The sequence below is a fragment of the Coffea arabica genome, chromosome 6c (assembly GCF_036785885.1).
Source record: "Coffea arabica cultivar ET-39 chromosome 6c, Coffea Arabica ET-39 HiFi, whole genome shotgun sequence".
Classification (NCBI taxonomy): Eukaryota; Viridiplantae; Streptophyta; class Magnoliopsida; order Gentianales; family Rubiaceae; genus Coffea; species Coffea arabica.
The window spans coordinates 22496711-22519225 of NC_092320.1; the positions used below are offsets into that span (position 1 = coordinate 22496711).

The following is a 22515-nucleotide window of genomic DNA, read 5'->3' on the forward strand; positions in this document are numbered from 1 at the left end:
CATTCATTCCATTTTGCAAAGCTAAAAGAATTAGCATTTTCTAGTATCGGTTAGCACATTTAAGTTAGCCCTAACATATGATGTGAATACACAGACAATCACAATTATTGCAGTCCTATATCTATATGCTTTTCTCAAATTAAAAAACTAATATTTCCACTCTTAATCAATGCCTTGCGCTCATATTTGAAATCATGGATTGTGTCTTAAACCTGCTAGTATGAATTTTTACAATGTCAATGCATATAAAATTAATCACAATTAAAATGATGTAGTTCAAGGAACAAAGTAGTTTTTTTTTTTCCTTTTTGTAAGTGGGAGATTTTGAATCCAAGATCTCTTACCTTACAGTCTCTACCACCTCACTACTCCACCCAAACTACCCCCTCTCCTCACCCCACAACCAAAACCCCAACAATGAACAAAGTAGTTTATTCTGAATAACAAGAACTATAGGGTTTTTGGTCAAATTTACTACTGGAACAAGTATAAAAGCCAACGGCTTGGAGTAATTTTAAATTCAATCTTGTAAAACGTTGCTCAAAACACATGGGATAAAATCCGTAGAATAAGATACCTGATCACTAATCCTGGAATCTACCACAATTTAATTCCAGTAAAACTTCTACCAACAAAATCTGATAGGAATATTTTCTAAACCTTTTATAAGTGTCTTTTGGCCTAAGAACCACTTTTCTACGATTTTTGTATTTCTTTTTCATAGTAGAAATATTACTCCTCCTCGGCCCGTGGACGTAGTTCAATTTGACCGAACCACGTAAAACTTATGTGTCTTTTATTTGCTTTGTTATTTTGTCTTTATTGGGTTACCGCAACCCTTTTATATGGTCGGTTTTACTGCCTAATTATTATATGGCTGGTATCTACCGCCTAACCATTATATGATCGGTTATACAGCCTATTTTGTTCTAACTTTAGTTTGTTTATTCTTGGGCCAGTCCTTTCAAACTGGTATCAGAGTTAGTTGATATATTTTGCAAGACAGGTTCATCTTATGGGGCCCGTTCAACCTGTGGGGCCATTCATCTAGTGGGGCCCGTTTATTCGTGGGGCCCTTTCATCCCGTGAGGCCCGCTCATCCCGTGGTGTCCGATCACGAGACTTGCATATTTGTTTGACCAGTTTTTTGAGACAAACTTCAAATTATAGATTTTGTGGCAACAATGACGATAACAAAAACGGTTGTCGAGAAATTCGACAGGAATGACAACTTCGGCATATAACAACTCAAGATGGAGGCTATTTTTGTTCAAGATGGAGTTGATCTAGCGATTCACGGAATCGAGAACAAACCAAAAGATGTAAAGGATGCGGATTTTTCCGATATGGATAAGAAGGCTAAATCCAGCATAATTTTGAATTTCTCCAATGAAGTTTTACGGGAGATAGCAACGGAGACTTCGGGCAAGACTATGTGAGATAAATTGAAAGCTTGTATATGAAGAAGACAGTCGATAATCGACTATATTTGAAGTAGAGTTTGTACATGCTTCGGATGTCTGAAGGTAAATCGATCTATACTCTCCCATCTTGATAAATTTGATTCCATTATTATGGATTTGGAGAATATAGATTCGAAAATTGATGATGAGAATCAGACCCTATTACTTTTGTGTTCCCTTCCTCAATCCTTTAAGCATTTCCATGATACTATGATTTATGGAAAGGAAACAATTTCGTATCGAAAAATTAAATCTACATTAAAATCTAAAGAACAGATAGATAGGGATATTACTGGAAAAACTAGTGGGAGTCAAGCCGATGGCTTGTTTGTTCGGGGTAGATCTGAAAAGAGAAATACAGAAAGTAGAAGTAGATCCAAATCTAGACATAAAAATATGGTGTGCAACTATTGTAAAAAGAAGGGTCATGTTATCTCTGATTGTTTTAAATTGAAAAATAAAGAAAAGCAAAAGGAGAAAAAGACCATTTGTTGAAAACCAGTCCCTATTGGAACACATATGATATGAAAAACCCGAATCTATAATCCACTCATTGTTAGACTTAAAATTATTTTCTGTTGCACAGAAAATGGTTCCATCATTCTCATCTACTGCAATACTAGTATGAATCAACTGAAGGTGGAATTGTCTTAATGGGTATCAACGCCATTTGTAAAGTTGTTGGCAAATGTACAATCCGGATTAAAATGTACGATGGTATTGTGAGGACGCTCACAGATATTAGACATGTTCCAGATTGGAAGAAAACTCTCATCTCTTTGGACACTCTTGAGTCTATTGGGTACAGGTATTCTGGTGGAGGTGGAGTTCTCAAAATCACTCGAGGTACTCTTTTTGTTATGAAAGCACACAGATTTGGTACTTTATATATTTTGCAGAGATCTACTGTTACAGGTGCTGCTGCTGTTTCAACATCATCTTTATCAGATACAGACATCACCAAATTATGGCATATGCATTTGGGGCACATGAGCGAAAAAAGTTTGGACATACTGAGCAAAAGAGGATTTCTTTGTGGACAAAGTACCGGGCCATTGGAATTCCGTGAACATTGTATTTTTGGGAAGCAGAAAAGAGTCAGCTTCAGTTCACCAGCAATTCACAAGACAAAAGGTACTCTTGATTACATTCATTCAGATCTATGGAGTCCTTCTCGTGCTCCTTCTAAAGGAGATGCCAGGTACATGTTGACTTTCATTGATGATTATTCAAGGAAAGTTTGGGTATATTTTCTTAAACATAAAAATGATGTTTTCTTAACTTTCAACCAATGGAAAGTTTTGATTGAAAAACAAACAGGAAAACATATTAAGCGGTTGAGAACAGATAATGGCATGAAATTTTGTGGAGGTGAATTTGATAGATTTTGTAAAAATGAAGGAATTGTTTGGCATCATACCGTCAGGATGACGCCTCAACAAAATGGTGTGGCCGAACGTATGAATAGAATGCTTTTCGAGAGAGCACAGTGTATGATCTCCAATGCAGGGTTGATAAACGACTTTTGGGTAGAGACGATCAATATGCCTGTTATATTGTCAACCGTTCTCTTTCTGCATCTCTTGATTTTAAAACTCCTGAAAAAGTTTTGTCAGGTACTCCTACTGATTACTCAAATTTAAAAATTTTTGGGTGTCCAACATACATGCACATGAATGATGGAAAATTGGAGTCTATGGCTAAAAAGTGCATTTTTTTTGGGTATGCTTCTGGAGTGAAAAAATACAGATTATGGTGTCCTGATCTCAAATTTTCAAAATTTGTAATCAGTAGAGATGTTACTTTTGATGAATTGTTTATGTTATCTTCCAAGAAGGACTCTTCTAGTCCTTGTACTACTGATAGTACACAGAAGCAGGTGGAGCTTGATATTGGCAGTTCCGATCCTTCTCAGTCCAAATCTTCTATTCAGCAAGAGTCAGTAGATGCACCTGAATCTACTGTTGAAGATAGTTCAGAAGAAGATGAGTATTCCATAGCCAGAAATAGAACAAGGAGAGACATTTGACTACCACAAAGATATGCAAATTTAGTTGCATATGCTTTGTCTGGTGCAGAAGAAACTGATACAGTTAGTGAGCCTTCCACCTATTTAGAAGCAGTTTCTTGTGATGATTCTGCAAAATGGTTAATTGCGATGAATGAAGAAATTGAATCTATTCATCAAAATGAAACTTGGGTTCTTGTAAAGCAGCCGTCAAATACGAAAATAGTTGGTTGCAAGTGGGTATTCAAGAAAAACGAAGGTATTCCAGGGGTTGAAGATGCAAGGTATTAAGCACGATTAGTTGCAAAGGGCTATAGTCATGTACAAGGTGTTGATTTTAATGAAATTTTTTCACCTGTTGTTAAACATAACTCTATTCGTGTTTTGCTTGCTTTAGTTGCTATGTATGATTTGGAGTTAGAGTAGCTTGATGTTAAGACAACTTTCTTGCATGGCGAACTTGAAGAACAAATTTATATGAAACAACCCTAAGATTTTGAAATTGAAGGTAAAAAAGATCATGTTTGCTTATTGAAAAAAATCCTTATATGGATTGAAACAGTCTCCAAGACAGTGGTATAAGAGATTTGATTCCTTTATGTTGGGTCATGATTATTTAAGGAGCATGTATAATAGTTGTGTTTACTTCCGAAAGTTAAATGATAGTTCTTTCATTTACTTATTGTTATATGTTAATGACATGCTCATTGCTATCAAGAATTTGTCAGAAATTCACACTTTGAAACTGCAGTTAAATAGTGAATTTGAAATGAAAGATTTGGGAGCAACTAAAAAAATTCTTGGCATGGATATCAATCGAGATCGAGGAGTAGGGAAGTTGTTCTTAACTCAGAAAATTATCTTGAGAAAGTCTTGGAGCGTTTTGGCATGAAAGATGCTAAAACAATATCTACTCCTCTTGCTGCCCATTTTCGGCTATCTGATGCTCAATCACCAAAATCAGATGAAGATGAAGATTATATGGCACGAGTTCCTTATTCCAGTGCAGTCGGCAGTGTTATGTATGCAATGGTTTGTACTCGTCCAAATATCTCACATGCAGTTAGTGTTGTTAGCAGATATATGTCTTGCCCTGGTAAAGCACATTGGCAGACTGTGAAGTGGATTCTCAGATACTTGCGAGGTACTTCAAATGCATGTTTAGAGTTTGGAAGAAATAATAACACTTTGATTGGTTTTATAGACTCAGATTACACTGTGGATGTTGACAGGAGAAGATCACTTTCACGCTATATATTTTGCATTGAGGTTTTGCTGTCAGTTGGAAAGTTACTCTACAACCTGTTGTAGCTTTGTCTACTACAGAAGCAGAATATATGACTGTGACCGAGGCAATCAAAGAAGTCTTGTGGTTGAAGAGTTTGTTTAGCGAACTTAGTCTATATCAAGGTATTACTGATATTCACTGTGATAGTCAAAGTGCCATACACTTAACTAAAGATCAGATGTATCATGAGAGGACGAAGCACATTGATGTGAAGTATCATTTCATTTGGGATATCATTGCTGAAGGAAAGATCCTTGTTCAGAAAATCAATACCAAGGACAATCTAGCCGATATGTTTACAAAACCTCTTTCAGTTTATAAGTTCAAGCAGTGCTTGGACTTGGTTGGTATTCATTGTTGGTGATTTACGCCCATTGGGACTTATGTGGAGAAGGTGGAACAGTTTTATTATTATCGATGGTGGAACTAAAATTATGCCAAGGTGGAGATTTGTTGATTTGTCAAAGCCGCAAGCTTTGACTTTGTGGCATAATTTTTCATTTTGCTTCCGTCCCACATAGGTAATCAAGGAGGAAAGCCTTCCCTTGTTTACCTATAAATAGGGGGCTTGGCGTTGAAGTTAATTGTACCACTTAAGAGAGTTATATGGGCTATTAGTTTCTTGAATCATCTAACCCATCTGTAGTCAAATATTTTAGACTTTCTTGTTTTGTGTTTAGAAATATTTCCCAAACCTTTTATAAGTACCTTTTAGCCTAGGAATCACTTTTCTACGGTTTTTGCATTTCTTTTTCATAGTAGAAATATTGCTCCTCCTCCACCCGTGGACGTAGGTCAATTTGACCGAATCACGTAAATCTTCTGTGTCTTTTATTTGCTTTGTTATTTTGTCTTTATTGGGTTGCCACAACCCTTTTATATGGTCGGTTTTACCACCTAATTATTATATGGCTGGTATCTACTGCCTAACCATTATATGGTCAGTTATACCGCCTATTTTGCTCTAATTTTAGTTTGTTTATTCCTGGGCCAGTCCTTTCACATTGGTTGATGCAGTCTAGTCCGTTGTTGGTTCCCTCAAAAAAAAAAAAAGGTCTGTTATTGCATGTTCCCACGAATGTGCAATTCCTGCTCTCTTCTGCTTTGCTGTCTGCATCCACTAGGGTATGCATCGAATTTCAATTCGGTAAATCAGAACCATGAATTCGGAAGTTTCAAAATTTTGGAAGTTGGAAATTTTGACCGATTTCAATTTCAAATTCACAAATTTCGAATTCGAATTTACTTCGATTTCATTTTGAAATTCGGTTGGTTATCGAATTCACCGAATTTAGCAAATTTAACTTATAAGTTTATAACATAATTTGCTAAATTAGATCCTAATTTTTGTTTTTATGAAACAAACTTAATTATACTTACTATTATTATATAATTTAATTAGTAGTTAGAGGTATTATTACCGTTTTCGATTTATGAATTTGAAAACGGAAATTTCGACTTGGAAACACATTATCCCAAATTTGAACCTAATTCGCACAATTTGAAAACGGAAATTCCAATTTTCATACAAATAATAATGTCAAAATTTTCATATGAATAAACAAGTGCAAAAAAAAAAAAAAAAAAAAACTAGCCTTGTTTGGATCGCAGCTTTCTAAAGAAAATTTTCTATATTTTTTTTTATAAACACATTTTCTAATCACTTTTTTACCTCACATATATCAAATTGATATAATACATTTTTTTTAAATAAAAACTCTTATAAATAGCAATCCGAAAAGGAGCTAAGAATCTTGATTCCTTTTGGAGCTGGTAGTAGGTTTATGCTTTGGTGCAAATTTAGCCAAACTTGAGATTTCTTTCTTTCTTCATTATTTTCTACTTAACTATTTGACAAAAATCCAATAATTTCATTTTCTTAGTTCTAGGTCTTGTTTCATTTAATATCATATACTGTCGACAAAGCTTTAAGAAGTATGAAACTCAAAATAATCTTTCCATCTACACATTCATTGTTTTTCCTAAGTTACCATATATCTTGCTTCCACTAGCTAGGTAAATTAGTCATGAACTTGTAACCTTGCACACTTCAAATGTTTTTGCAGGCTTGAAAGGATGAATTCACAGGGTTCAGTCGAACATTTATCAGCAACTAGTCATGTTGACAAATGCCTGACAAGAATGGAAAATTGCAGGTGTTTTGCTCATTAGACAATGTATTCTTTTTGATTATTTTTCATAAAGTGAAATTTTCCAAAAGTTGGTTTCAATAAGCTTATTGATATTATATCAATAAGCATATAGATATAACATGCAAGAAATCATGGGTATAGTCATCATTCACCTTCTACTGATTATCTTACCAATAATTAAATTAAGGTTATTATTTACCAGAAATAAATGTTCTTAGAATGTTTGTTGTGAATAAGCATGTTCATGATACATATAAGCCATTTATGGGTATAGCGTGTATGCTATATATTACTAAATCTTCTCCATCACATGGTAAGATTAGTCTTTTATTATTCAAGTATTACATGAGGAGGTCTAATATCCAGTGTGTTTTCATCATACGGATTTTAGTGTTACCTAAATTACTTTCTGGGGTTTCAAAAACTTTGGCTTATATCTGATTCATGTTGATTTTCAGTGTATGGATGATCGAAGAATTTGGGTTTTGGACAAGTAATATGTAAATGGCTACCGCCCATGGGACCTCATTGGGATCAATCATCATGTATCCAGATAAAGCTAACATCCCAAGAGGTGAGAAGTCAAATTGATTTGAATTATGAACACAATGTTGTCATTCCCTTTTTTTTTTTTTGGATAAAAAACAAAAAAGCTCCTATGATAAACCTAATATACAGAAAAGTCCTAAGTGACTTCAAAACATACAACACAATACCTCATACTTTGAATTAAATTGTAAAGGTGACGGAATCCATTAAACTTAACGGAAATGGATGAAGTGACAAAAATGCTCTGACATAATTAAGCAAAAGACAGTTCAACAAAATCATTTATTTTATTCTCTAAAGAGAGAGAATTGAGGGTTAAGGGATAGAACATGTATATTTGTTAAAAATTAGGTATAAAATTTTTTTTAGGTTCCAATAAGCCATTTCCATTAAGTTTAACGGATTCCGTCACTTTTACAATTTAATTCAAAGCATGAGGTATCATGTTGTACGTTTTGAAACTACGGGGGACTTTTCTGAGTATTAGGTTTATCATAAGATTTATTTTTTACCTTTTTAAAAAAAAAAAAAAAAAGGATAGCTGACCTTTCCATTATCAAGTAATATGTTTGGAGCTCTCTCCTGGTATATACATGCTTACCTATTCGAAGGAGGGAAGGCTATTTGAAGGGAAGTCCAGTGGCACAACTGGATTTGTGCTTGATACTAAGGAGTGCAGTTTTGCTATAAAAGTTTGAACATTTTCACCAATTATCTGCAAAGGGTGTACAATTTTGCATTAGGATTTTGAATATTTTCGCTTTTACATTATTTATTGCCACTCGAACACTTTCATTTGTTATCCTCAAAAGGCATGATTGATTTTTTTTTTTAAATAAATGGAAGAGCATGGGAAAGAGAAAATAAAAGAGAGAAAAAGGAACAAAGAAAATTGGGATTTTGAATAGATTTTTCCGAACTTGTTTGCATCCTTTAAGGAATAACTCTATCAGCTACTTATGAATTTAGACTAAGAGGGATATGGACACGTGTTTTTTACAGTGCATATTTCTCTTGTGTGCGTAGGCACTCTAGTATATACAGTGACGAAGCTAGGATTTTTTTCTTGGGGAGACCAAAATTTTTTCGAACAAAATTACCTTAATATGTTATGTTTAAAATAATTTTCATTTATTTAAATATATGACATCTTAAAATATTAAATATTAACTTTAATTATAAAGGTATGTCTATTTCATAAATATATAACATAGTCATAACTAAAATTAAGACAAGAAATAACATTTGATTAAATATCTTATAATATTACAAACCACCTAAGTTGCACATTATGAGAAGATGCTTCAATATGTCACTTGTACAAAAACAAATATATAACTATTTTCAATTAAAAAAAGATAAAGTTATGTTAGCATACCTTGAAATTTCATCCTCTTTTATTAAAAATAAATTGAGATTTACGTTCTTTTATAGAACTAAATTCATGTATAATTGAATCAATGTTAAATTTTCGAACAACTTCCTTTTTTTATGTACATTGTTAGGCAATCATTCAAGAATGGAGTTTTGTTTTGATTATCTTCATAATTGAAAATGTCCATTCTATAGACTATAGAACGGAGCCAGGATTTTTTCCTTTGGGGGGGGGGAATTTTTCTGAACAAAATCATCTTAATATGTTATATTCAAAATAATTTTCATCTATTTAAATATATGACATTTTAAAATATCAAATATTAATTTTAATTATAAAGGTATGTCTATTTCATAAATGTGCAGCGTAGTCATAACAAAAATTAGGATAAGAAATAATCTTTGATTAAATATCTTATAAGATCACAAATTACCCAAATTGTACATTATGAGAAAATGCTCCAATATGTAACTTGTGCAAAAACAAAAATATAACTATTTTCAATTAATAAAAGATAAAAGTTATGTTAGCATACCTTGAATTTCAACCTCTTTTTTTAAAAGTAAACTGAGCTTTACGTTCTTTCATAGAACTAAATTCATCTATAATTGAATCAATACTAATTTTTGAACAACTTCCTTTTTTTTATGTACATTGTTAGATAATCATTCAAGAAATTATCTTTTATCTTGTTTTGGATCTTTGTTTTGATTATATTCATAATTGAAAATGTCCGTTCTATAGTTGAAGTTGATATAGGAAGAGTGAGAACAAATGTAATCAATCTGTCAACAACAGAATAGACATTCAATTTCTTGTTTTCACAAAGCCTTCAAGTAATTATTTGTACATTTGTATATGGGTCAACAAGAGTATAGATCACTAATTTTAAATTTTTTATCAATTAGGCTAAGTTGTATATTTGTATACAGACCAATAAAGTAATTATTTTTGTTGTAGCCAATTGATAATTATGAATTGAGTCCTTTATTATGATATATCAAATTGGGTCAATTTACTATGGATTATCAAATTATATGTTTAATTTTTTGAATGTTAAATAATTAGCACAATAAAAAAATAAATAACTTTTTTTTGAAGAAAAAATTAAATCAAAGTTGGCTAATTCATATACACACACAGAGATATATATATATATCTATATATATAAACTCTCATAATATAAACTAAAATTGTAAAAAATTAGGGGGGGCCAACTTTGTCTTATACATATATTTACATATTATAAATTAAAATTTTCAAAACTTAGGGGGGGCCATGGCCCCCCTCTGCTCCCCTTGGCTCCATCATTGAGTATATACGAGTTATTAGATTAAGGAAGAAATATCCTGATTAAGGTTGAGATTTCAGAATTTAAAGGTTTAGGAATGTAATCCGACTTTACCCCTTTGTGTCTTTTAAATTCCTTTCCTCCCTTGTTAGAAATAATTTTTTTTTTAACAAACAAAAAAAAAAAAAGGCATAACAAAAATGTGTTCAAACGGCTCAGTTCACCCTTTTCCATTCCGTATTTCCAGCATTTTAAGGAATTAGCGGTAGATCATATCTTCAAATTTATTTTGTTTAGATTAAGAAAGAAAATTTTGTCTCTCCATTTTCATGACTTAAAAGTTTGTTATTTTCTTACATGAACAGTGGGCAAAAATTGCACTTCAGCAACCACAAAAAATAAGACAGGGAGACAATTTGAAGATCCAAATGAAATTGGAAAGAGCTCTCTTTGGAATGAGATGATTGATTTCCATCCGCGAGAGGAGTCGACTTTCTTCGAAGAGTGACGTAAAGAATCATGTGGCCAATATTTCATTGGATTTGCAGGCTAATCCAGCAGGTTTAACAGTGATATTACATGCGTGTACCTCATATTTTTTAATTATTTATTAAAGTGAAATGTCTATATTATTTATTTTAAAAATAGATTTTATTTGTCTGAGTTCAATTAGGCTCAAACTTGAGGTTAAATTCTAATGCAAGTTTTTACAGAGTTTTACATAGAGAGCTCATCAAGTTCGAATTTCGAGTTCAAACTTGATAAAATTGGATCAAATTCGAAACAATTAGATCAAACTGGACTCGAGCCACCCCATTTGCTGTCGTAAAAACTAATTGTTAGATATGTACTCAAGTGGGCACGCGGAAAGCTTCTTGTTATCTAAGTTTTCAAATTTGTACTGGACTGACTGGTTCAATAGATTGAACCGAGAACCGGTGAGACATTCAGTCCGAGCTTAATTAGAAAACCAGCTGGCAAAAGACTCGGTCAAATCCGTTCAATAACGGGGTTGAACTGGAAAAACCCGAAATTATGAAAACCCGGTTCTTGGTTTTCTAAAGTTTTGCAACTTTTTTTTTTCCAAAAGAAGAAGAAGAATCAGTCTTTCTTTCCTTAACAGAAGTTGTCATGTTTTTGTTTGATGAATATAGAAAAGAGAATCAAAGATGAAAACCCAGAACTACAAGACAAAATTGATAAAAGAAAAGATTAAAAGACAAGAGAAAAGCCAGAAAACGAAAGTGTGAAAGAGAGGGAATAGGAACGGAAGTTCCAGAAACGTGAATGCAACTACGTTGATAGCATATGTAGGCCATAGAGTGAGAAACTAGAGATAGCTACCTTAAGTTTTTGAACATTTCAGTTTTCCCCTACTACTTTTTAAATTATTATCAAAGTTGCTAAAACTTTTTCTAATGTCATTCGCAGCATCAATTTTGATGTCTATTTTCAAATAAGTCTCATACATTTAGTTATGGACTTAGAATTTGAAAATATCAAATTGGAGTCAGAGTTTAATGCTTTTGAATTTTATTAAGCTATGTGTTATCCCTAATTTGTGATGTTATTGGTTGGGTTATATGTGCTTGAGTTTTCAAAGTTGGTTTTATTTTGCGCGTATGATATGTAGGAAATGTGTAAGAAAAAAGGAAAATACCAAAGTGAAAATATCAAAGTGTATATACTTTTTTATAGTTTTTAATGTTATATGTATTTAATATATATTTATGATATCATGATGATGTCATCCGATTCTTAAACAGATTCGACCGAGGTCGAACCCATTGATGCTCGATCCTTGAACTTGGCCGAGTCATTGCCCGATCCACATTTTAAAACATAGTTTGTTACCGCGCATTCCCGGCTTATGAGTTATGCCTCCTAGTTTGAAGAAACGGTTAAAAACCACTTATGAGAAGTTACAACATAAGAGAACTTGTACAAATACAGCAGGGAATAAATCCACAGGGTGATAAAATTCTAGCGCGGGACAGTGAGAGAGTTTGTATTGATGGAAACTTGATAGCGATCATCACTTAATATTCCTGCTAAACTACCATTCACACTGGAGGAGAAATGTCGTATTAAGTAGCAGCCATGCCATTGGGTAGTTAGGCTTACACAGGCTCTTGCTCTTATTGGATGATTTCTCCATCTTTGTCCTTGCCTCCTTGGACTTAAATTACTTTTTCTGAAACCACTGTCAGTCCATCCTTTAGATAATGAGTGTATGGTTGGGAATATTTGGATTGAGTTAACTTTAGGCCTTCCTTTCTATTATCAACACTACATCTAAAGCCCCACCATGTTAGGTCACTCTGAGGTCTGTCTTAATTTCTTAAGATTGTTTGACAAAAATAAAAAAAATAAAAAAAAAGTGTTGTTTCAACTTTCAAGAAGTAATTAAACTTTTTTGTTTTAACTTGAAATTTTGGAAGAAGAAAAGTTTCTTCTCTCGAACATATATGGGGCAATTCTCATGATGTTTAAATATGAAGGAAACTAAACCAAATTTTCAAAGGTGTTACGAAAAGCAGCTCCAAAATTTTTCATTTCTAAGGGGAAAAAAATTAATGTAGAGAAATAATTTTGAAGAAACAATGGCATACATCACCAAATGAAAAAAAAAAAAGTGATGGATCAGCCATGCATGTTACGTGGGGCACTTTCTTCTGCACCTTTGTGATAAGGATCCCAACATTTACTCAATGTTTTAAAAACCGGACCGTTAATTGAACCGGTGAAGTGAAAGGATCAGATCGGTTCAATCCCGGTTCAATGAATTTTTTAAAAATAATTTATATAAATATATATATGCACAAAATAAGACATATAATGGACTAATTTAATACTTTATATAATGAAAAGTTTATTATTTTTTAATAACGTGGATTTTTAAAAATAAAATTTTTAAATTATAAGTTAAAACAAATAAATTTCATCTCAATTTCAATTATATCTAAATCCAAGCCAAAAATATCACAATATTTTGAAATTATACAAAATTCACTCTATGAGAATTTAGACATTGTGAACTTAAATTTTAATTTACGTTTTGGGATTTAGAGATTGCAATTTAAAAAAGGAAGTTTGGAGTTCGAAGGAAGTCAAGAGAATCGAAAATAGAAATGTAAACTTGATAAGAAACAAAAAAATGAGATAAAAGTGAGTGGTTGTGGCATTAAATAATTTGAGTTAAAGAAAAATAATTCTTTTTTAACTTTTTTTAATTTAATGGACAAAAACAAAATTAAAAAATGGAAGAAAATATCAATAAATTAAAAATAAAGAGGTTTGATTAAAAAGGGAGTGACAAAAGAAAAGAGGATACAGAGAGAGAGAGAGAGAGAGAGTTGAAAACTAAAAAGAAAGACTCATGAGAGGATGAGATTTTGTAAGAAAAATGGAAAAAAGAAATATGAGTGTTTCTTTTATATAAATAAATTATCAAAAAAAACTAATAAGATGTGATGGTGCAACGGTTAATGCATTAGTCTTCTATTACAAAGGTCTTGAGTTCAAATCTTGATAATTGCATTTTGTAAAACTTAAAAAAAAGGGAAAGTTAAAAATCGGAAACCACCGGTTCAATCCGGTTCGACGGTTTTCACGGTTCGACCAATTTTCTGACAAAGTCAACTATGACATAGGATCGGATCGGTGCCATGGACGGTTCGTGGTTCAACCGGTCGAACCGTCCGGTCCAATCCGGTTTTCAAAACATTGCATTTACTTCAAGCTACATTCAATCAATCTCCAAACATCCCTTATTATTAACACTAACATTTCAATAGCGTTAAAATAGGCCAAGAAGCCCCCTTCTTTATGAACACTAAAAAAAATCCAATAACAAAAGAAAATATTAAAATCAACTGAAAAGAAAAAGAAAAGGAACAGTGCAGTGGATATAATAAATGCAACTTACATTTAAGAGTGACAAATGACTAATTAATCTCGTTACTCAATAGCAATTCAACTCAAGACAATCTCAACCAAAAGAGGGGTACAAGATTAGTATAAGATTATCAGACAGAGAAGAGATTAGTATAAGATTACATCTCCTAAATATGTCAATCTATCCAATCCCTACAAAAATTTTAAAAAAAATTCGATGCTTTTTTATTAATACATGCCTTTAGATTATCATATCATGTCAACTAAGACCCTCGAGTGTTATTTAGTTTAAAACTTTAAATGTTTTTCATCTTGCCAATGTTTCCTTAATAATATGGCACAGCAACACAATTTTACATATTCTACGGGCACATTTTCAACCATCAAGGATTTATCGTAGCGCTTGCATCAATCAAAACCACACTACACTATACATTTGACTGTACTATAAGAAACAAAAAAAAAGACAGAGAGATAAAGAAGAACGACACAGCATACCAGACTCTTGAGTCCTCTGAAATGAATATCTTAGGTTCAAGCCTCAAGGTTGGTTTGTTGATTAAAAAACCTTACCGTCCAGTGGGATTCAGAATCTCAGAGAAAACACTGTCACACCTTGAAGTTGTCACTGCTTGCCGTGGATGTCCAAGTTGTAATACCACCATCTCAATCTTGCCAGCAGAATCTTGATCGCCTTCTGATTCAGAAATCACATCTGTATCATCATCGGTCATATTTTGCACATCTCCTCCATGCATATGCAAGGGAAATGGATCAGGTCGACCACCCTCATTTTCAGCTGCCTCCTGGACTTGCAATGCAAATTCAAGGCCACCAACTACATCATCCATTCCCGGTCGTTGAATCCCTTGATCTTTCAAACAATTATTGGCTGTTTCAGCAAAAATCCTCAAACATTGGGGAGCAATCTCGCCCTTCACATCTGGGTCCACGACTCGATGGATAATCCCTTTTTTGTAACACTTCTTGGCCCATTCAGCCAAATTCACCTGCTCCTGGGGTAAGTCTAGAATAATAGGTGCCCGACCACACAAAACTTCATACAAAACCACCCCGAATGAGTACACATCGGACTTGTCCGTCAATTGCTGTCTCGTGTAGTACTCCGGATCTATGTAGCCAAAACTCCCCTTGACCTGCGTGCTGATATGGCTGTAAATCCCACTTGGACCAAGTTTGGATAATCCGAAATCCGAAACTTTGGCCACCCATGTCTCGTCCAATAATATGTTGGTTGACTTGACATCGCGGTGAATGATAGTCTGCCTGGTGCCCGCGTGGAGATAATCCAACCCTTTGGCGGCGCCAATGCAGATTTGAAGGCGTTGTTTCCATGGGAGCGGTGGATTGTCTGTTCTATAGAGATGATCGCGGAGGGTTCCATTAGCCATATAATCGTAAACCAAGATCATCTCGCCCTTTTCATCACAGTAGCCTATCAAGGAAACCAAATGAAGATGTCTTAAATTTGATAGCATCTCGATCTCGGTTTGGAATTCGCGGGCACCCTGTCTTGATGAAGGATTTAATCGCTTTATCGCAACCGTTGTTAGATTGTTGTCTAGGTACCCTTTGTACACGTTTCCAAATCCTCCAGTCCCAATCACAAACTTGGCATCAAAGTTGGCCGTAGCGGATCCAATCTCCTCCAACAAAAATCTCCTAAGCGACGATGAACCTGATGCTCCAGTCTTTATTGACCTTGGCGGGGTTGAAAGTGGGGTCCAAGATGGCTTTGAAGCACTTTTCTTGTCCACGTCTTTTACCCCTCTCTTCCATCGCCACCGGAAAAACAAGAAACTAATGATTAAAACCATGGCAGCCCCTCCTGCTGCCCCTCCTCCAATGGCAGCAAAAGGTACTCGAGATTTTCCACGATTCCCCTTGGGATCATGATTGGTCCCGTCAAGACTGCCGTCGGTGTTATTCAATTTGAACAATTCTAAGCCATTCAAGATTGCATCAGCATACTTTTGTTTGACATCAAGATTCGGATGCAGAGCAAGAAACAAGTCTTGCTTGGTCTGGCGATCGTCTTGTGGGTTTGGAACGAACACGAGGTAGTCTCTGAATACCGGGACTTCTGGGCCGCCTGCCCAAAGTATAACATCAGCTTCTGGCTCAGCTATTCTATCACCGATAAATATTATGAACACCCGTTCGTTCCCCGCTGCAGTCAAGTCGGGATTAATCTCGCAAAAATGCAACCTCAGGAGATAATAAAACCCAGAATCAACAGGAAAATTCCAGCTCAAGTTGAAGCGGGTGCTGAACTTTCCCATCGCCCTGGCAGTAGTATAAACTACTGGGGGCGCGGTGTAATTTGGGGCCTGTGGAGTGTACTTGAGGGCAATTTCATCATTGCTCAATGGATTTCCTTGATCTGCGCCCCAGAGGAAATCGTCATCTGGAGCCCATTCCCGGAACATCCCAGTATCGTCCACCACAGAAACAGCATTACCTCCTACGTTGAGTCTATAAAGAGTTTCAAAGGCAGTCCTGTCCTGATCCACGACTTTGAGGGGATCATTGTTGCCCATGTAAAGATTGTCTGGGATTGAAACAATTTCAATTCCATTAACGAAAGCATAAGAATTTGAAGAGGGCAAAAAGGTGACATTGAGGAATTGATTCATATCCTGAACGTTGATGATATATTCTTTTTTAACAAAGCCCAGTGAGAATAACTCGGTAGAAACTGTGGGATGTGCACTAAAGTTACTGAGAAGGGTGTAGTTATTAGCCGTGACACTGAAGAATGACTCAGTTGTTTGAAGACCGCCGGAGTACGAGGTAGTGTAGAAGTAAAGGCGGAGGAACTTTTTGCCTAGGCTGACTGGGAAGGTGTAAGAGAATCGAGAAAGGATGATTCGGGCGCTTGAAAAAGGGACTTCGCTAACTGAGGAGTTGACTGCTATTGAAATATTTGCCATGTCGTTCGGTGAGAATTTTGAGCCCACGTCACCGTCCCAGTTCCGGCCATCAACTGAGGTTGAAGTTGAATTCGAGGATAAGCCGCAGTTGATCAGGATATAATCTGTGGGGGTGTAAGGCGGAGTACTGCCAGTGGAAGCGACGACGAACAACAAATTGAAGAGAAAGCAGAGATATACAAGAAGAGTGAACATTAGAGCAAAGACTTGCAAGAAAAAATATATATTTTTCGGCTCAAATGTTCTGATGGAAAAATTGGTCGTTATTCCATTGAAGCGTAGGATTGGGATATCACCATTTGTCTTGAAGAAATGTTGTGGAATTTAAAGTCCCCAATTCACTGATTCAGATGAAGAAGGAAACGGTAGCAGAATTAACATCATGAAGTGAGGATGGCATTGTCAAAATGAACTCTCTAAGTTGTTAAAATGAACTCTCTAAGCGTGGACTTGTTAAGTTGGAAAAGTCAAGTCATTGGGCAGATTTAATGCGTCAAGTCATTAGGCCAATAAAATGCACGCGTATAGATTTATTCTCCCAAATAAAGCTTACGGAAGCAGCTGCACCTTGGCAAATAATTTGTTGCACTTCTCTCTTTTTAATTTCAAGCAGAAGTCATCAAGATTTGCATTTAATCGGGGTTTTCTTGATCTAAGCTTACATGATTGATCGATGGTTATGTAACCTAGAATTATGGAGCAAAATTGGCTTAGAAGTATGATGCATTCTCTCGGTAATTTAATTTTATTTTTGAGAAAATGATCCAAATTGTCACTTTCAAACCATGCAAAACTTGCTTTAAATTTTAAAAACAAACCAATATCGCTCCATAACCCAATTCCGACCAAGTTTGTGGCTTAGAGTCATATGCCCCAACCACATGCGTATTATATCAGGATCCAAATGGAAAAACAAATTCTTCCCAATCAAAACTAAAAGAGAAAATGATGAATTTCATCCCTTATATTTTTGCAAAATATTTTTTATGCCTCACATATTTAAAGCTTGTAAAATCTATACTCTTGCAAGTTAGAGATGTACTACTAATTTCGTCCTAAAATCAAGTTTTTATCAACTTCTAGGCAAAGGATTGCACACCCTAGCTACATTACAATATTTCAAGGCTATTAATCAACTAAATGACCAAAACAAAAGCAAACGGCGAATTAAACCTCGTTGCTTCGCTGACTGATACATGTTTCGTTATTTGAAGGAAATAGTAATGCATAGCCACCAAGCCAGAAAAATTCGAGTGCAAATTGTTTATGTAGTAATTTGTAAAAGCTAGATAAAATTCTTCTATGTTTCAATGATGCTTACTTTTTTTTTTTTTTTTTTTTGGCTTGCTCTACTTTTACACTGCTCTCATCTGTTGTTTTATCAGCAGATTCATAGACGAATTTTTCCTGTTCCATGGGCATGATTATATTTTCTTCAAATAATCAACATGTAATAACTAGTGAAGCAACGAGATTCTAGTGCAACATGTACTTTTGGCTTCGTCATTTGGTTGACCAATAGGCCTTGAGATGATTTACATATGGTTGGGTATGAAAGTGTATGGAGACATGGTCAGGCTGAATGTTCTCGGGTGGATAGTTAATTTAGATTTGGTTTTGGGATGGAATTGGTACATGTTCAAAATGACGGTGGTTTTCCATTCTTTTGAATGTGATGGATGAAAGAAAATATTTTCAAATCAGTGAGGGACAAAGTTGGTCATTTCCTCATTTAATTTTAGAAATGTTTTAAAGTTTGGACCGTTAATTGAACCGTTGAGATGTTCAGCCCAGGTTCAACCAGTTGGACCGGTTCAATCCTGGTTCAACAAATTATTTTAAAAATCATTTATATCAATATATTTATGCACAAAATAAGACATGAAATGAACTAATTTAAAACTTTATATGATGAAAAGTTTAATATTTTCGAATAACTTGGATTTTCAAGAATAAATTTTTTAAATTGTAAGTTGAAACAAATAAATTTCATCTCAATCTCAATTATATCTATCAAAAAAAAACTTAAATCCAACCCAAAAATACCAAAATATTTTGAAATTATAGAAAATTCACGTCTATGGAAATTTAGACGTTGTGAACTTATTTAATTTATGTTTTTGGGATTTAGAGATTGGAATTAAAAAAAAGAAGTTTGGAATTTGAAGGAAGTTAGGAGAATCGAAAATAGAAATGCAAACTTGATAAGAAACAAAAAATGAGATAAAAACGAGTGGTTGTGGCATTTAATAATTAGTCTTTAGAGTTAAAGAAAAATAATTCTTTTTTAAATTTTTTCAATTTAATGGACAAAAACAAGATTAAAAGATGGAAGAAAACATCAATAAATTAAAACTAAAGAGGTTTGATTAAAAAGGGACTGACAAAAGAAAAGAGGAGTGAGGAAAGAGTTGAAAATTAGAAAGAAAGAATCATGAAAGGATGAGATTTTATAAGAAAACGAAGAAAAGAAAAATGGATATTTGTTTTATATAAATGTGTTATCAAATAAAACTAATAGGATGCGCTGGTACAATAGTTACTACATTAGTCTTCTATCACAAAAGTTCTGAGTTCAATCCAAAACTTAAAAAAATATTGAGAGGAATGTTGAAAAACCAAAAATCACCGGTTCAACCTGATTCACCGGTTTTGACAGTTTTGATCGGTTTTGACCGGTTTTCTTACAAAGTCAACTTCAGTATAGAACCGAACCAGTGCCACGGCCCATTCGCAATTCAACCGATCAAATCGATTGGTTCGATCCGATTTTCAAAACATTGAATTTTAGAGGGGAAGAGTTTTCCTTCGATTTTGGCCCTAATATATTAAGTTCGTGATTGGGGTATGCAATTCTTAGCTGGAGTTTTGATCGAATTTGATTTATGGGACTAAAGTGGTATATTTCCAAAATATAAGCATTATTTTATGAATTAATCTTCTATACACTGACAGTGTATACACTTTCACCATTAGATGTGTGACATGTAATCCGAATTTGAATTTGAAATTCAAATTTTGCATATGTGTCATATATCCAATTGTGATAGTGTATACATCATCAGTATATAAAAGATTTACTCTTATTTTATACCATTGTAAGTGTAAAAAAATAAGGGACTAATTGGGTCTTTTTTTTTAATTTTTGGGCGAAGGTGCTGGGTACAAAAATCTATTTACCATAGCTGTGAGAATGAAATATGAGGATTTACATTTAATTGATCAGAACTTGATTTTTGGGTGCAGAGATGCTGAGAACATCCATGATAATTTAGCAAGAAAGAAGGAATAAGGACATAGAAGTTTTCTCCTTTCTAGTGGTGGAGTTAAATTCTTATAATTTCTTGTCATCCTCGAGCAAGCTTTTTGAACAACGTTACTTATTTTAAATTCAAATGATCCTCATTTTTAGAGGACAATTGTAAGTTATCTTTGAAATTATAATGAATAAAAATTTCTTTTTCAATCGAAAAAATATCAAATTATACTGTAAACATTAAAAATTATTATGCATATCTTGGTTCAGGTGCTCATTTCCCTTTATCATACAATGTAAAGGAATGGTCTGTCCTTTGGAACATCCAATAAAATTGGAACGATATAGAGAAGATTTGCAAAGACTATGCAAGGGTGACACACAAAAATGAGAAAAAAAAAGGATGGTCTAATTTTTTTATTGGTGTTGGTTGTAGGGTTTGGTATTAAAATACAACTCGAAAAAAGATTGATGAATAAAATGCGTGAATAGTAGAGCACACTTAGCAATTTCCTTTCTCTTGGGCATTGGTCTCCAAAAGACTTCAAAAAGCTCTTCAACCCCTACCCCCCAAAAAACAAAACTAAAAATAATCCCTTAATAGCAGAAGAAATACAACACAGAGTTGATTTACAAGAACTCATCGGATGTACAAGTTATAACTCATGGAAATATGTACTTTTGATTTTAAAACTTCAATCTTAATTACATGACTACTTCACAAAAGACTCATTTGCTAGAAAAAAAAAATACTTGGCAAGCTAGAGTGGTGGCCTGTGGATACTAGCAGTGAAATTACACAAAATAAAGTAGTGGACACCGGGCGGGGGGGGGGGGGGGGGAACATCTTTTGTTTCTCTTTTCGACGTGTTTGCAGGAAAGTTAATGAGCTAGGAAAAGGGCCAAAAAAAAAAAAAGGTAATGAAGTGAGATAAAAGCGGACGAATAAAAAAAAAGGTATTAGTGTTTTGAAAGGGAAAGTGTCTCAGTATAAGAAAGCAATAGACATGAGTGTATGTAGTAAAATGATAAATCGTAACAAAAAAAATTTAAAAATGGATTATTCAATTTATTTTCTATATTTAATAATCAACTTAGCTAACGGTTGGTCAATGAGCACTCGTCACAAACATTCAAATGTTAGTTTTTTTTTCGAAAAAATATAGTGAATTTAGGGAGTGTTTAAATACATGAGGCTCAATAATTATGATTAAATTTATTCATAGGGTAATTTAAGTGTAATTTAGTTGTATTAACAAGTTCTCCATTAAAAAAATCTTTTGATAATTATAATTTTTTTTAATGAGAATGGGCATTAGTTAATGCACTTGATTTATACCAAAGATTACAATGTGAAAGCACGTACTTACGCTCCTTGTCCTTCTTGAATTTAAACACTTTCCTTATTTAATTTTAATTTACTAAATAGCTTGCTCATGAGACCTCTCTTGATGGGTACAAGTGATGAATCCATACTTAGGTTCATACCTTAGATTTTCATATAGGAGATTTCTAACGAGTGCCTATAAATCATACCTTATTAGCTACATAAATACACACATTAACAATTATTATCCTATCTTATATTTATATATTTTTTCTAATTAATATTACTTTTTTCAAAATATGAACACCTGAAATCCATTATTGGACATTCGTTTGACAGACTCTTTCATATATAACCATTCTACTCTGAATAACTAACCTGTGATCATTAAAAATTGAACCGAAATTCAAATTAAATAAAATATTTTTATTGATTAAATGCTAGTCAAATTGATTGCAAATTCAAGCATCACAATAGGCAGACCTTTCTGGGATCTACAGCTTCTTTTATCTTGGATCATGCACAATGCAGCAGCATTGAAGACCACTAAATCCCGGAACGCATAAAACATTATTGATGTGTAAGTCCACGTACCCACACTGCTCGATTCAATCATGTGATGGTATCGAACAGAAATCAATAACTGGTGCAGAACTTAAGATTAATAATTGGAAAAATCAATAATGAACTGATAAGTATCCAATCGAAATGGTATTGATATTGATTGAATATAAAGATTACAGAATTGGCGGGAAAAGGAAAGGAATGACAAGAATGAAGGGAAACAGACGGGAAGAATGCTCAGGGAATGATCCCTAACAATGACTAACAAAATCCTGCAATCATGTCTTGTGGTGCATGTACCAACAAACTTGCAATCGCTATACGGTCCATCATCGTCTTCGAGTGCGACAATTCGCACATTAATTGGCTATTGTCGTTTTTTGTTTTTTT

At 33.9% G+C, this 22515-nt stretch overlaps 1 protein-coding gene and 1 pseudogene across 1 annotated transcript; one reads left to right on the forward strand and one right to left on the reverse strand.

The window, feature by feature from the left end:
* Window positions 1–14278: 14278 nt before the first annotated feature.
* On the reverse strand, window positions 14279–17375 carry LOC113692155 (receptor-like protein kinase FERONIA). The gene has a single exon (XM_027210521.2). The coding sequence runs from the start codon at window positions 17171–17173 to the stop codon at window positions 14594–14596; it is 2580 nt and encodes an 859-aa protein (XP_027066322.1). The 5' UTR covers window positions 17174–17375; the 3' UTR covers window positions 14279–14593.
* Window positions 17376–20540: 3165 nt separating this feature from the next.
* On the forward strand, window positions 20541–20652 carry LOC113694398 (U6 spliceosomal RNA; annotated as a pseudogene).
* The last annotated feature ends 1863 nt before the right edge of the window (window positions 20653–22515 follow it).

Coding starts and splice junctions, on each gene's coding strand:
- LOC113692155 (XM_027210521.2), bottom strand. CDS start 17,173: ATGTTCACTCTTCTTGTATATCTCTGCTTTCTCTTCAATTTGTTGTTC.